The sequence below is a fragment of the Ambystoma mexicanum genome, chromosome 3q (genome assembly GCF_040938575.1).
Source record: "Ambystoma mexicanum isolate Mex_15411 chromosome 3q, UKY_AmexF1_1, whole genome shotgun sequence".
NCBI classification, from domain to species: Eukaryota; Metazoa; Chordata; class Amphibia; order Caudata; family Ambystomatidae; genus Ambystoma; species Ambystoma mexicanum.
This window is the reverse complement of record NC_090926.1, coordinates 764,111,546-764,125,844: the sequence shown is the minus strand read 5'-3', so window position 1 is coordinate 764,125,844 and position 14,299 is coordinate 764,111,546. Positions and strand designations below refer to the sequence as shown.

Sequence of the window (14,299 nt, the reverse complement as noted above, 5' to 3'; positions counted from 1 at the left end):
GAGGTTGTGGGGGGAAACCCCTGCAGCTGCCCAAAAAAAAAAGAAAAAAAAAAGAAAAGGACCCTGCGGCGCCGGTTCCCGATCATGGAAGTGAAAGGAAACTGCTGCTGCAAGGACACACCGCGTCTTAAAAGGTAAGTAGGGTCTGCATGGGGGTATGTTGGGGGTGTGGGTGGGGGGGGGTGTTGTGGGTGTGGGTGGGGGTGTGGGTTTGTAGGGTTTTTAAATGTATGTTCGCATGGCAAATGTACAAACCTTTAGTGGTACGTGCCTTTCTCATGCAAACTTTTCCGTCGCTGAATTTTCCGCGATGGGAAAATCACATAGATCCGGTGCTCACCTGCACGACATGGTGGTGAGCAACCTGTGGTCTCCATCAGAGTGCATACCAGCTACAATTGAGAGCGATCAGGTTGGCCCTGGTTACTTTATTTTACTTCCTTCAGTGCACGGCAAGTACATGCTGGTCCTGACTGACACCATGGTAGCCATGCATTACCTTAACAAGAGGACTGGTGTATGCTCCTGGCCTATGTGCAAAGAAACAATTAAATTGTGGTTCTGGGCTCTAGAGAACAACTTGTCTGTGATGATGGCTTATCTCTGCAGAACAGAGGACATCATGTGGATGCCTTGACCAGACAGAATTCGGCCTCCCGTGATCGAAGAGACTATTATCAAAGCAAGGGAGAATGATTGGACACGGAGAAGATGGCAGACTTTCTCATTAGAAAATTTACAGTGATTCTGGCATTTTATGCACTCCCCAGAGTGCATAAAAATCCCACTAACCCACCGTTTTGCCTGATAGCAGCAGGAACGGAAAGCATTTTTGACCCTTTGGCGGTTACCTTGGGAAATAAATTCCTTCCGGTAGGGGCCTTCTCAGGTGGACCTCTTTGCTTCCAGTGTGAACAGAAAGTGTGAGTGCACTGCTCCAGACTCACTGAAGGCTGTGTGGACGTTCAACCTCCTCTATGCATTTCCACTGTTTGCTGTCATCCTTCTAGTCCTCAGGAGGATGCACCTATTCGGGTCCAAGTTGATTTTGATCATCCGCACTGGGCCTGGAGAATGTGATACCTGGAGTTGCTGGATATTTCCATCTGCCCTCCCTCTCGCCTTCCACAGAGAGTCGATCTGATTTCCCAGTCTGAGGGACGGGTGCTCTATCCGAACCTCAACAGCCTGAACTTTCATGCTTGGATGCTGAGAGGATGTGATATAAGGAGTGGGATTTGTTAGATGACTTCCTGGACATACTCCTCTTGACTCAGAGGCCTTGCCACCAAATTTGTTTATGCCTGCAGATGGTGCATATTTTTAGCTTGGTGCCAGGAGAGAGATCTGGGTCTGCGTACTTGTACCACATCCTCTCTACCATACTTTCTGCTTTTATTGGCCTGGACAGGCATCCAGATTGGCACTGTGAAGGGGTAGGTTGCCATTTTTTTGATTTTCAAGAGGACACCAGAGCAGTGCTTGTTCTTCACAATCCCAACGGTTTTGCAATTTGTGCGAGGAATGTGCAACTCATTTCCCCCACACCAGTGTGTTTTTTCCATCATATGATTTAAATTTAGTGTTGCCATTTCTTATGGAAACATTTTTGAACCCCTGCATTCTTGTTCTGTAAGGTTGCTCACCCTTAAGGTGATTTTTCTGGTTGCAATCACTTCCGCTAGGCGTGTGAGTGAGCTCCAGGCGTTATCTGCTAAACCTCCCTTTTTGTTTATTTGCAAATAGAAGGTGGCATTGAGACTGAATCTGTCCTTCCTCCCGAATGTTATCTCAGATTTCCAGATCTCTCAAAAGATCTATCTTCGTGTCTTTTTTACTCCAACTCATCCATCTGAGGCAGAGGAGTGATTTCATTGGCTGCACCTGGTGCAGGGCCTGAGCTACTACGTCTTTTGGACAAGAGATGACAGGAAAGATAGCCAGCTTATGCTGGTGCTCGTGCTGGCAGGGTTGCGGCCAAACAGACCCAGTCAAGCTGAATCATCCTATGCATTTCAGAATGCTCTGATTTGGCTGGAAAGGATGTGCCTGAAAGTCTCAGGGCTCATCTGAGAACTAGCGGCCACCTCCGCCCTGCAGAGAGGAGTGCCTGTCCTAGGCATTTGCCAGGTGGCTACCTGGGTCTCACTGTACACGATCAACCAAACATTACTGATTGGATTTCCACTCAGACAGGGTGCTCGTTTTGGCAGAGCTGTCCTCCAGAGCTTTCTGGTATAGGTGGTGTCTTTGCTCTCCTCCCTCCTCGACATCTACATACTGCCTTGGGAGGCTATCATAGATGAGGAACCTGTGGGAGGACCATCCATCAGAAAGACCACTAATGAGAGGTAAGTGATGTGTTCTTATTAGGTGACTACAGTATGGCCCTATTAGTGTTTTGGCACAGGTTTGTATGGTCGATAGAGTCTTATCTGTAGGGCCGTTTAAGGGTAGTGGCCGTTTAAGGGGGTGTGCATGTGGTATGAAGGCTAATGCATGAGGACGTGAGTCCTAAAGGTCATGGCACCATTCGGATCAGTTATTAAAGTATGTATCGCCTGAATCATCCGGCATGACCCATGCAACTGCTAAAACCATTGCGATAGAGTCACTTGTTGGGCCTGTGACGGCCACTCAGCTTTTTTGAGAAGGAAGTTGCATTTCTCCCCGTTGGGTAGTAAAACGGTTTGACTATCATTTGCTAAATGTCCATTGTACGCAAAGTAAGCGTTTACCAGCAAATCATCTAAAAAAAGGGTAGATATGGAAATCCTGATGCTGCAGATGAACAAAATCCATGAGCCCCCAATGATACACCTGCAATGGCATCTGCAGGCGTGGATGGGAGATGGTGTGCTGAGCTGGGTGTGACTAGAGCTATTGTAACACAATTAAGAAGCTAGTCGCAGCAGGGACATCAGTTCACCAAAATGCCCAGGCTAGTGGCAGTGACATCATGCATGGTATGGTAAAATGACAAAGCAGGTAGTGTGTCATATGACCTTTGACCCCGATGCCATCAATGACAATGACATCGCTCAAATAAACACTGCAATGTGTGTAAGATTTATAAAATCAAATGCTAGTGAGTCAGAAAAGAGGCTGTTTTATATAACATATTTTAACTATTGTACTGACTTGAAATGCACTTTGTAAGGCCAGGGCCCATCATAGGTCAGGCACATTGGCTTTAATTGCCAGTACAGCCTCATAGGGCCAGTTACTATACTTCAAGCCGGATATTGCTTCATATGCCATCTATACTCAGCTTCAAACAAAATGTGGATGTTTTGTTTTTAAGAGGGTTTCGCTTGTTTCTCATTCATTGTATTTCTTTATTCATCCCTCTTTTTATTCTTTTGGAGCAATGTGCTGGGTCTTGTTATGCTAGCTGTTTATGCCATGTTATGTCAGATTATATTATATCATGTTTCATCATGCTGTTTCGCATTAATGTCTAATGCTTAAAGAGCTTTCAAGCAGCAAGTAATCAAAAACCAGGAGTGACACTCGTTTATAAAAATGGCAATAACACCAGATGTAGACTAGGGGGTGCAATCTTTTGAGCAGACTCACAACCCTGTTTGGACCAAAGATCTGCATGGTGCCCTCTAATAACAATACACTGTAATTGTGGCCCTGGTCGCGAACTATAGGTAAGGCTGGACTATGCAGATTAACTCCAGGAAGGGACCACTGTCAGCCAAGGAGGAGGCTGGCTTGACACATCGTCAGAACCATCCTCTAAAATTCCAAGTAGGACTCAAGAACTTCCTGGAAGCCTGGTCCAGGGTTTTGCTCATAGAGCCAAAGTTCAAAGCCCACCCCCCTTTCAAAGTGCCCAGGGATCTGTTCAGCTTTCCCCTCTATGGGACCTAGCCATTTGTGGCCCAGGGGAGTAAGTACAAGGGCTTTGTCCCATGTTTTATTGGACATAGTTTAATTTTGCCTAGGCTCACAATGGCACCCTGGTACGTGGATGGCCTAAACGCCTGACCTTTAATGAGCGGGACAGTGACCATGGGCACACTAGGTGCTCTGAGACTATTGCAGTGGTGGTTATTTGGCACAGTATAACCTCTGTTTATCGCACATCCACCTCTGCCTTTCACACAGTCCAATGAACACAGCCTGCACAGGGAGTACAGACCATATTTTCTTTAGATGGGGTTTCTTTACTTTGCTTTGATAGCTTACTTCCTAGTAAGGTACCACCCAGTGTCACTGTGAACTAAAATGACGCCTCGCACCGACATCTTAATGAAAACAATTTTGAAATCAATGTGGCAGGCTTTATTATAGTCTACTTTGTCTGTTTGACCGTTCAATTCACCTCTATACACCGTTTATCCTTGACTATGCCACTCTTGGCTCAGGCTTGGCAGCCACAGAATTAACATTCTGGAGTTGAGCATGGGGTACAATGTATAGAGATGCCCAAACAAGTAAAGCACCAAACCTCCAGGACGGCCCAAGCACACTCTCAAGTCCCTCATTCATCCAACATTGCACAGTGTTCTAATGTTCACAACACTTATCCACCTTCTCTCAGTTGCAGAACTATGGTCCACCTGACAGGACTAACATGCATTCTTCCCCTGCTACTTCCATCCATCCCTTTATTTTTAGCATCTATTTCACACTTTCCCATCCACTTATCTTCCCTTCGCTCATTTATTTCCTCCAGTCATTTCTTTGCTTCAGCAGAATAAGGTCTGGATACTCCTGTTGGGTGCACAGTACGCCACGCAGCGGACAAACCTTAGCGCTCAAATACTGCTATGGTGGTATTCGGTGCGATATAAAAGCAGGTTAACATAAAATCAAATTACACCATTGGACCATGTTTCTTCCCGTGGCATTCCTGTACCTCCTGCATGCTTTCTGTCCCTACTCTCTGAGTTTTCCCGATACATGCCCCATCCCACCTTTTTCCCTTTGATCGCCTGTGACCCGTTTCCACCTCTGATGCCTCTTGGCTCTTCCTGCCCAGTGTACCTGCTTCCTTTCTCTGCTACCTGCTCATGCTAGATCCGTTCTTGCCTTGACGTTGAATGCTTCCATTCCCTACCGCTCATTGATACTTCCTTCCTTCTCAGATCACTTGACGCTCACATCCCTCTTTTCCTGCCATTCCTGACCCTGACCCTCCTACTATTCCTCTCAAGCATGCATTTGACTAAACCTGACCTGTTCCCTTTGTGTCCTCCTGCAGGAAGCCTAAGCTCTACAAGCGCAATGATCCCAAGGATGAAGCTCTGGCTGCGCTGGGCATTAGAGGCCCTCAGTCTTCAGGCATGGTGAGTGCAGTTGACTAGCGGCATCCCAGGCCCCGCATGCAGCTGTTGATGAGGAGGCCTGGGCATTCCTGTACCTGCAGCCAGGTGTGGTGGCGGCGGCGATGGAGGCATGTGCATCCCATCCACGCACTACAGATAGCGCTGGAGTTTATTGGACGTTCTGACTTTGTCTTCAGCTGTGGGGACCATGACAGCCCTTGACACTGTGTCGAGCTACCTCCGTGGGTCACTGGGGGACAAAGAGGGGGCAGTTTTATCATTGGTAGCTGTGAGGGAGACACTGCATCTAGCTCAGGGTGTGGCAGAAAGCCCTGGTAATGCGATGGGATGTGGGTGCCTCTGGCACTGCGGCCATCTGTAATGGAGCATGGCCATCCCGGGTACGGGAGCAATCTGCGAGGAAGGCCTGGGTATCCCTGGAACTTAACCCCGATGTAAGAAGGGCAATGGAATCATGGGCATTGGAGTTCATTGTGATGGAGGCTTTAGTTGCCCCTCTACTGCAACACGCATGTGGGGGCCCTAATCATCCCTAGGAAAACAGCCTTCTGTGAGATGGGACAGGGGCATCCGTTCCACCGCAACCAAATGTGATGCGGAGCATGGGCATGTGGCATAATGCAAAGTATTCTCCAAAAAATACCATCGCTCTACCAGGCGCTATACAATATGGAACCAACTTCTTTTGCTACCCAGTGATGGGTTATTGTATCTCGTTGGTATGTTTGAACCAATATGTACACGTACTGTGCCGTACAACCTACTACCTCAATATATACATAGAAGATTTATAAACCAAATATATCTAAGCATTATCAGCCAGTACAACCTGCTGGCTTTCAAGATATACAAATAATAAATGTACACCAACTACATATGAAGCCATGTGTTACACACAGTGGGTATCCGTACAGTATGACCAATGTTCTGAGCTTCTTCAAGGCCCTATTTCTTAATTGCACTAACCACAAGTTTCAATAGCTATGTCCAACATTCCATGTTGATGTCAAATCTTGTTGCATCTATTTGTACCTTTTGGAGTTATTTGAAGTTCAATCAAAGCTGTTTTGTTTCTCAAAGATTCTCTTAGGTGTTATCTGCTGATTAAAGTAAAAGCTATGAGTTAGGGAGACCAACAGGGGGCGCGGAACATGCTGGACGTGTAAGTCCTGCGCTCCTCAATGCACCACAGGGCCTAGTGGACACTACCAGTCCCCGGCCTGGATTACCAAGCCCAGCCAGTGGGGAGCCCCTCTGAATGCAGCGGGCCCCACCCCGAGACCCGCAGTGAAGACCTTCCGGGGTGAGACCGGGAAGCACCGGAGGCTAGTGTGCACTGGAGACGCCAGAGGCCCAAGACACCGAGGGCGGCCGACCCCGCGGTACCGCGACAAGGATTAATGGAGCCGCTCGCCCCCACCCTGCGCTCACTGTGTCGGACAGTTGGGTCCCGGAGGAGGTGCGGCGACAGAAGAGATAGAGAGCCGCGGGCTCTGGAGAAGCGCTTCCTCGTCCCGGGGAGACCCAGGGCCCCTCCCGAGGACCCGCAGACGGCCGCCCCCGCAGGAGGAAACGGCCAACCCAGGATACTGGACCAGAGCACTACTGAGGGAGACACGGGGCGAGGACCCTCCACACGTGTTCCCGGCCGGCACGGGGTACCGGACGGGTGTCGCGGTCCCGGGGGGACGTGGCCTGGGCCCCCACTGGTTACGGAGAGAAGCAGTTGAGGAGCAGTTGAGCGCCAGTCAGCACTCTGGAGATAGCCCACCCAGAGTCCGATCTACCGCAGCCCGAGCCAAACCGTCGGCCCTGGACTCCCCACGGTGACTGGGAAGTGAGGAGGTGAGGAGAGCGTGGGCGGGAAGAGACAGACTGGATGCAGTGAAAGCGGGCTCCCCTCTCGCGCAACCTTTCCATTGCGGCGCCCCCGCTCCCCACCTAGTTGGGGAGTAGGCCGGAGGCCCCGAAGGGGCCGGGGATCGGACACCCTACTCCCCGAAGGTCCCACCTGTTGACACAGCACAGCCCCCCCCACACGAGGAGCTCCATGCAGGACCTTAACACACCAGGCACGGGAGGGGCCTTGTACACCAAAGAGTCCCCCCGCGAGAGGACCCCAGACACAGGCACCACCCCTGGATGCGTCAAGACACCCAGACCCTGGAGAGCACGCCGACATTGGGGGCGATCTTGTCTCTCCAGCGCTTCCGACGGCCCCACTCAGCCACGAGGGAGGCCCACAGAGACACCATGCCCTCAGGCGGCGGACCCCCCCCTGCACCTCTCACGAGGGAGGATCTCAAGGACATCCTCCACGAGATCAAGGCAATCCGGACAGATATACAAGCGTCCATAGTGGATCTCAAGGGGAGGGTGGACACCTTAGAGGAGAAAATGGAGGGGATGGAAAACAACCACCTCCAGACGGACCTCCTGGACATGAAATATGAGGCGAGGCTAACGGACCTAGAGATAAGAGATGAGGACATAACCTTGAAGTTAGACGATTTGGAAAACAGAGAGCGCCGGAACAACCTGCGCATCATGGGTGTGTCGCAGGAGAGAGGGGAGACAGCGGCGGATGTGGGGAGGAAGGTCCAGGGCCTGATAAACCAGCTCTTCACTTTAGAGGGGGGCAAAGAGGTCCAGCGGGTGGAGGCCCGAAGTCCATCGTGGTGAGGTTCCTCCGCTATAGGGAAAAAATGAAGGTCCTGGAGAAGGCAAAGAGGCTGGGGAGCTTTATTTTTGAAGGCGACACAATCAAGATTTACCAGGACTTATTGTATCTTACGCTCACCCGCAGAAGAGAATGTCGTCCGCTCACCCAGTGGCTAACTGCTCAAGACATAAGATACAGATGGTCCTTCCCCTTCGCCCTGTCCTTTGAACGCGCTGGGGTGGACTACAGAGTGACCAGTGGAAAGGAGGCCTCGCAAGTACTGCAAGTGATCCAGGGGGTCGCCCTGGGTGAGGAAGACGAGGTGGGCACCCAAGCATCTGGTGACACCAGGAGAGAACCGGTTGGCCCTTGGGCCACGAAGAAGACGACAAAGGGCAGGAGGAAATTCAGGAAACCCCGACATCGGAGGCCGAAGGGGACCAGGTGGAGTAAGACAAACCAACGTGGAGACCAAGATTATTTTATTAGCAACCCCGGCCGGGGACGCGAGTTTCATCAAGAGGACTGCGGTGCAGGAACATGTTCACACCCTGATGGCTTGCCCGTTGGCAGGCGTCATGAAAGAGGGAGAGAAAAGGGAGGGGGGAGGCGGGGAGGGGTGACAAAGTCCTTGGGGCACAGGACATATCCAGTGTGGTAAAGAAGCGGGGCGGCTCTTACAGGACCGGGAAAACAAATAATCCATCAGAGAGAAGCAATGGCAGACAATGAAGTTAGGGGCCGGGTCGAGTCGCTTAGGATGGGCTCCCTCAACGTCAAGGGGCTTAACTCCCCAACGAAGCGCTCCCTCCTAGGAAGGGAAATGGGAAACGGGAGAGTGGATATTATGTTTGTACAAGAAACCAGGACGGTGAGGGGGGAGGAGAGGGCCATCCCTGGTCCACACATGGGTCAGACCTTCTGGGCATCCAGCCACATAAAGAAAGGAGGAGTCGGTATCCTGCTCCATAGGAATCAGAAATTAATGGAAGTGTCCACTTGGGAGAGGGAGAATGGGAGGGCCCTGGTAGTGTCCGGTAAGTTACATAATACCAGAGTCACCCTTGCAACAATATATTGCCCCAATACGGGTCAGAGGGAATTCGTCCAAGTGGCGCTGGGGGAGGTGCTGGCTAAAGCAGATGGCCTTTTGCTCCTGGGGGGACTTTAATATGTGGGCGGACCGAGAGCTGGACCATAGTGGAAACGCAGGCCCTCTGAACAGCAGTGGGGGAATGCCTCACGGGGCGTTGCGGGAAATAATGTGGGAGCAGGGGCTGGTAGACATATGGCGGGAGCTGCACCCGAGGCGCAAGGGATACACTTTCCACTCTGCGGCCCACGGCACCAGAACTAGAATAGATTATCTTTTCATTGGAAACCAGCACATGAGCAAAATAGAGGCCTGTGAGATTCGGCCCGTTAGCTGGTCAGACCACGACATGGTCTGGTCAGACGTCTGTATGGCAGGCCTGAAATCCAGGGAATCACTATGGAAATGCAACGATTTCCTTTTGAGAGACACAGTCTTTAAGGAAGAAATGGCAACAGCGATCAGGGAATTTTTTGAGGTAAATGACACGGGGGAAGTCAACAGGGAAATTGTGTGAGAGGCGGCAAAGGCAACGTGGAGAGGTAGATTAATCAGTGAAGGGGCCTAAAAAAAAAAAGGGTTAGGACCCTCCTGACCCACAGATTGAGATCGGAGATAATTATGTTAGAAAGGTCGGAGGGGAAGATGGAGACGGAGAGAGAGAGGGACCTGGGCACCGCTAGGGAAAAGAGACAAGAATTGCGGGAAATGGAGATGGGCAAAATTGTAGCGGGACTCCAACATTTACGCCAAAAATACTATGAAAAAGGGGACAAGGCGGATGCCATGCTGGCAGCAAAACTTCGAGGCCAGAGGGCGGATAGATGGGTGGCGAGGTTTAGTAGTGGGGAAGAAGGGGACGTATCCGACCCGGAAGAGATTGCAGAGAAATTTGCGTCCTTCTATGAGGCTCTGTACGGGAGAGAGGGGGAGACGGAGAAGGAAGCCTTGGATGAATATCTCAAGGGGGTCACCCTCCCAGCTCTTGAACCCCTAGAAGCATCAATCCTTGATGCTCCGATAACGGAGGAGGAGGTACTAAGAGCCATAGCGGGCCTGAAGAGGGGTAGGGCCCCAGGAGAGGATGGGTTTACGGCAGGCTTTTACAAGGCCTTCTCGGGCCTCCTGGCAGAGTTCCTGGCAGGTCTCTTCTCGCACATAATGGAGACAGGCAGAGCGCCCACATCCTTTGGCAAAGCGCTAATTAAGGTAATCCCGAAGGAGGGGAAGGACCCGGCGGACAGCCGCTCCTATAGACCCATTTCCTTCTTGAATATGGATGCAAAGCTATTCACCAGAATCATTGCTACTAGGCTGGACGGTCATATGCCGAGGCTAATTCATCCCGATCAGGTGGGTTTTATACAGGGTAGGCAGGGGGCGGACACAATGCGGAAGACCCTACATCTGATGAGGGAGGCAGCGACAAGGGGTGGAAACCCGGTTCTGGTCTCTATCGACGCAGAGAAGGCGTTCGACCGGGTCGACTGGGGATTCCTCCAGGGGGTACTCAAGAAACTGGGGCTGGGAACTGGGATCATACGAGCGATCAAAGCCTTATATGTGTCACCAACCGCCAGAGTCACAGTCAATGGGCGTCTGTCACGAGTCTTCCACCTCCAAAGAGGAACGAGGCAGGGCTGCCCTCTTTCCCCACTCCTCTTCGCCATGAAAATGGAAGTATTCGCAGAGTATGTCAGGGGCTCCCCAGAGGTTCAGGGTATTGAGGTGGGGGAACGTACCTTTAAACTGGGTCTTTACGCAGATGATATCTTGCTCCACCTCCGGTAACCGACAAGGTCAGTCCCGGCAGCCCTGCAGGAAATTGAACGGTATGGTCGATTTTCAGGCTTTAAGGTGAATATTAGCAAGTCCATGATTTTCCCGTTTGCCTCTGATACGGACAGAAATGTTACTGAGCTTATCCCGCTACGCCTGCAGATCTGTACAGAAGGGATAAAATACCTGGGGATTAACATAGTACGCCCCAGGGAGGATCTGAACCAGGCCAACTACCCCCCACTATTTGATAAACTGTTCAGAGAAATGGAGAGTTGGGGGAAGGGACATATCTCCTGGATGGGAAGGATAAATGCTGTAAAAATGAACCTGCTCCCCAGGGTGCTGTATGTCTTCCAGATGCTCCCCTTGGAAGCCCCGGACACATACCTCAGAGAAGCCAAGAGGCGTATAATGAAGTTTATATGGCAGGGCAGGAGACACAGAATTGGGTATGAGACCCTCACCCTCCCCAAAGAGAGAGGGGGGGTCGCCCTGCCGGACCTGACAGTCTACCATAGGGCAGCCCAGCTCAGGGCCTTGGCCCCACATCTTAGAGAGGACCCCAATAAACAATGGGTATACATCGAAAATCACTACCTGCACCCAGTCACTGTGGGCGAATGGCTATGGGTCCCCTTAAAAAAGCTCCCCAAAAGAATCAGGGATCACCCGATACTGGGTACAATGTGGAAAGCGCTAGCGGGGAAGGGAAATAGAGAGAAAGTCATGGCCCTCGTCACTGAGCCACATCTGGTCCACTCCAGTGCTAGAGGAGATCCCAGGCCACAAACACTATCAGTCATGGTTTGACGCAGGCCTTTGCAGGGTCGGCCAACTGGTGAGGGAGGACACCTTCATAAGCATCCAGGAGCTCGAGGAGGCTCTGGGGATTGGCAGGCTCTCCCCACTTCTATACCTTCGCCTTAAGGGAATTTTCATGAAACCAAAGCTAAAGCCCTGCATACAAAGGAAGCTCACCCCAGTCGAGAAAATCCTAGACTCCCACACGGAAATGAAAGGACTTATCTCTCTCCTGTATGGGGCTCTCTTAATCCCCCGTGAGGGATCGATTAAAAGTCTTAGAGGGAAATGGGAAAGGGACATGGGCCGGGACATTGGGGATGGGCTCTGGTGGAAATTATGTAGCAGGGCATTCAAGACATCTATTTCCTGCCAGTACAAGACACATGCCATCAAACTTCTCCATAGGTGGCAATATGACCCGATCACCCTCTCCAGGATGTTCCCAGACGTTGTCCCATTGTGTTGGCACGGTTGCGGTGAGAGGGCCAACTATTGGCACATGTGGTGGTCCTGCGAGAAGGTCCAAATTATTGGTCGGAGGTGCTCAGTTGGCTTAAGGATGCGGGAGAAGGGGTCTATCCATTGGAGCCACTCACACTGTTATTTGGGCTACAGCAAAAGGATGAGCACTGGGAGAAGCTCCCGGACTTGACACACTCCTTACTCCTAGCAGCCAGGGCTGCACGGGCCAGGACATGGAAGAGAGCAGCGCTCCCCTCGAGGAGAGAATGGGTGACAGTGGCCAAGGATATTTATTTTATGGATAAACTAACAGCAGCACTTCATGGCTCAAGCTCGCAACTTGAGGCCGACTGGTTACAATTCATGGAGGTGTTCGCCAGCACAAACTGAGAGCCAGAAAGGTGATACGGCCACTCCACCCGGCCCGAAACCAGTTTCAGGATTGAACTTATTTTATGCTTCTAAGGAAAGCTGACTCATTGCGTCTGTTTATTTGCCCGGTCAGCGCCGCCCGAAGAACTTATCCACGGAAACGTGGAGCCTGTGCCCCAGGACGGGGGATTTGGAGGGGAGGGGGGAGGGGGGAAGTGTGAATGCAGTGGAGAGTTATGGTCTTTGTTTGAAGTTGATAGGGGCATGTGCCCTAATGTAATCTTTTTTCAGAGCTCTTTGTTGTTCAGAAAACCAATAAAAATATATTATAAAAAAAAAAGCTATGAGTTACTTGCATGTTACATCTTATCAGAAACTATAACAGACTTTGAAGGTCATTCATTTGTCTCATACTTGCTTTATATGTTTTTACTATCTGTTCAATTCTGAACAAATCCGTCGATTTCATTTCCCGAGTTAGAAGTCTTTCAGAATTCGGAATAACTTCCAACACGTCAGTTGTTGTGACCTGATACACAAAAGAATGGATTTTGTAGGGATCATCTACAATCTTTCCCTTCCTGGATAAATTTGAAACAAAGATCCTCTAATTGCTGTTACTGTTTGTATAAAGCTTACCACTTCACAAAGAAGGAGAATTAGAATGACGTGATAAGCGCTACCGCTTGTTGGTCAGTGGTGTTTTCACTGACTGGCACCATTTCTAAACTACTATTTATCTACAATAAACTATCCCTCTGGATAACGAACAAAGTTGGTTCCATATTGTATAGCGCCTGGTGGAACAATGGTGGTTTTTAAAGAATGGAACCTGTAACACTGAGAGGTCGAGTGTAGGTCATGATTCTCCATGCTGCTAATCCAATGTAAATAGTAGAAACCTACGGACTATAACACACTGAATAGACAGAGCACAATCAAACCCTTGATTAGACATGAAGGATTGTTTTTAATAATTCAATGTATGACAGATTCCCAATGGAGAGTGTGTATAATGACTCTCACCACAGTGTCTTGACTCCTCTTTATGTGTCTTCACAGCAGTCCCCCAGTTCAGACTCCAACGACTCCTCGTCGCCTCCAAACAGTTTCAGAGGCCCTCCTGCGCCACCCCCACCAGGGAAGAAAGGGTCCACCCCCTCCAACTCCATCCGTGAGAAACAGCAGCCTCTACTGAATGTCTTTTCTACGCGTCCCCCAAACCAAGGCAGCAGGGTTCCCTCAGCTCAGGCAGTTGTTCCAGAAGCCCCACCTTTTCCTCCACCGTTCTTACCAGCTACGTCCGAGTCCCGGTTGCCAGCGCTGGGAGACTCAGCTGTCCGCGGTAAGTAAGCCATAGGTAACTTACATTTCTTTACATGTCTATTAGTGTTTTATAAGCTATGTTATGTTTTTGAGTCTTATGCTATGGCTATTTGGATTGTCTCTTGGCACTTTGGGTCCTGTAAGAAACAATTGTGAGGTTGTGGGTGGGTTGTGCGAGCTGAGGGAGCAGAACACATGCTGCTCTTGGATTGTCTGTTTGAGACAGACAGGCAGTTTCCATTGACATCTTGGTTTCAAAATGTTATTTTCAAAAAACACAAGTAGGTGAGTCTGTGCTGTGTCTGTGGTGTATGTTCAAATGTTCTCTTGGAGTTGGCGTTCAACCTGCCAGAGCTTGTTGTCTGTATGCGGGTCATTAAAGTCAGCATGATGAGATGGCAGGAGTTAATCAAATGGATTGGAAGATGGAGTTGGGGGGCAAGTACTGTGTGCGGCCCATGTTGCGTGAAGACGCAAAGGAAGGTGATTGTTGCT

General features: G+C 50.2%; 1 protein-coding gene across 1 annotated transcript in view; it reads left to right on the top strand.

Annotated features, from left to right (window-relative positions):
• The window catches only part of MYO15B (myosin XVB), a 721,855-nt gene that overhangs the window by 408,231 nt on the left and 299,325 nt on the right, over window positions 1-14,299 (top strand). The window contains exons 19-20 of the mRNA XM_069654768.1: window positions 5,219-5,303; window positions 13,541-13,823. Of these exons, the coding sequence (XP_069510869.1) occupies window positions 5,219-5,303; window positions 13,541-13,823 (368 nt within the window). The remainder of the gene's footprint in view (window positions 1-5,218; window positions 5,304-13,540; window positions 13,824-14,299) is intronic.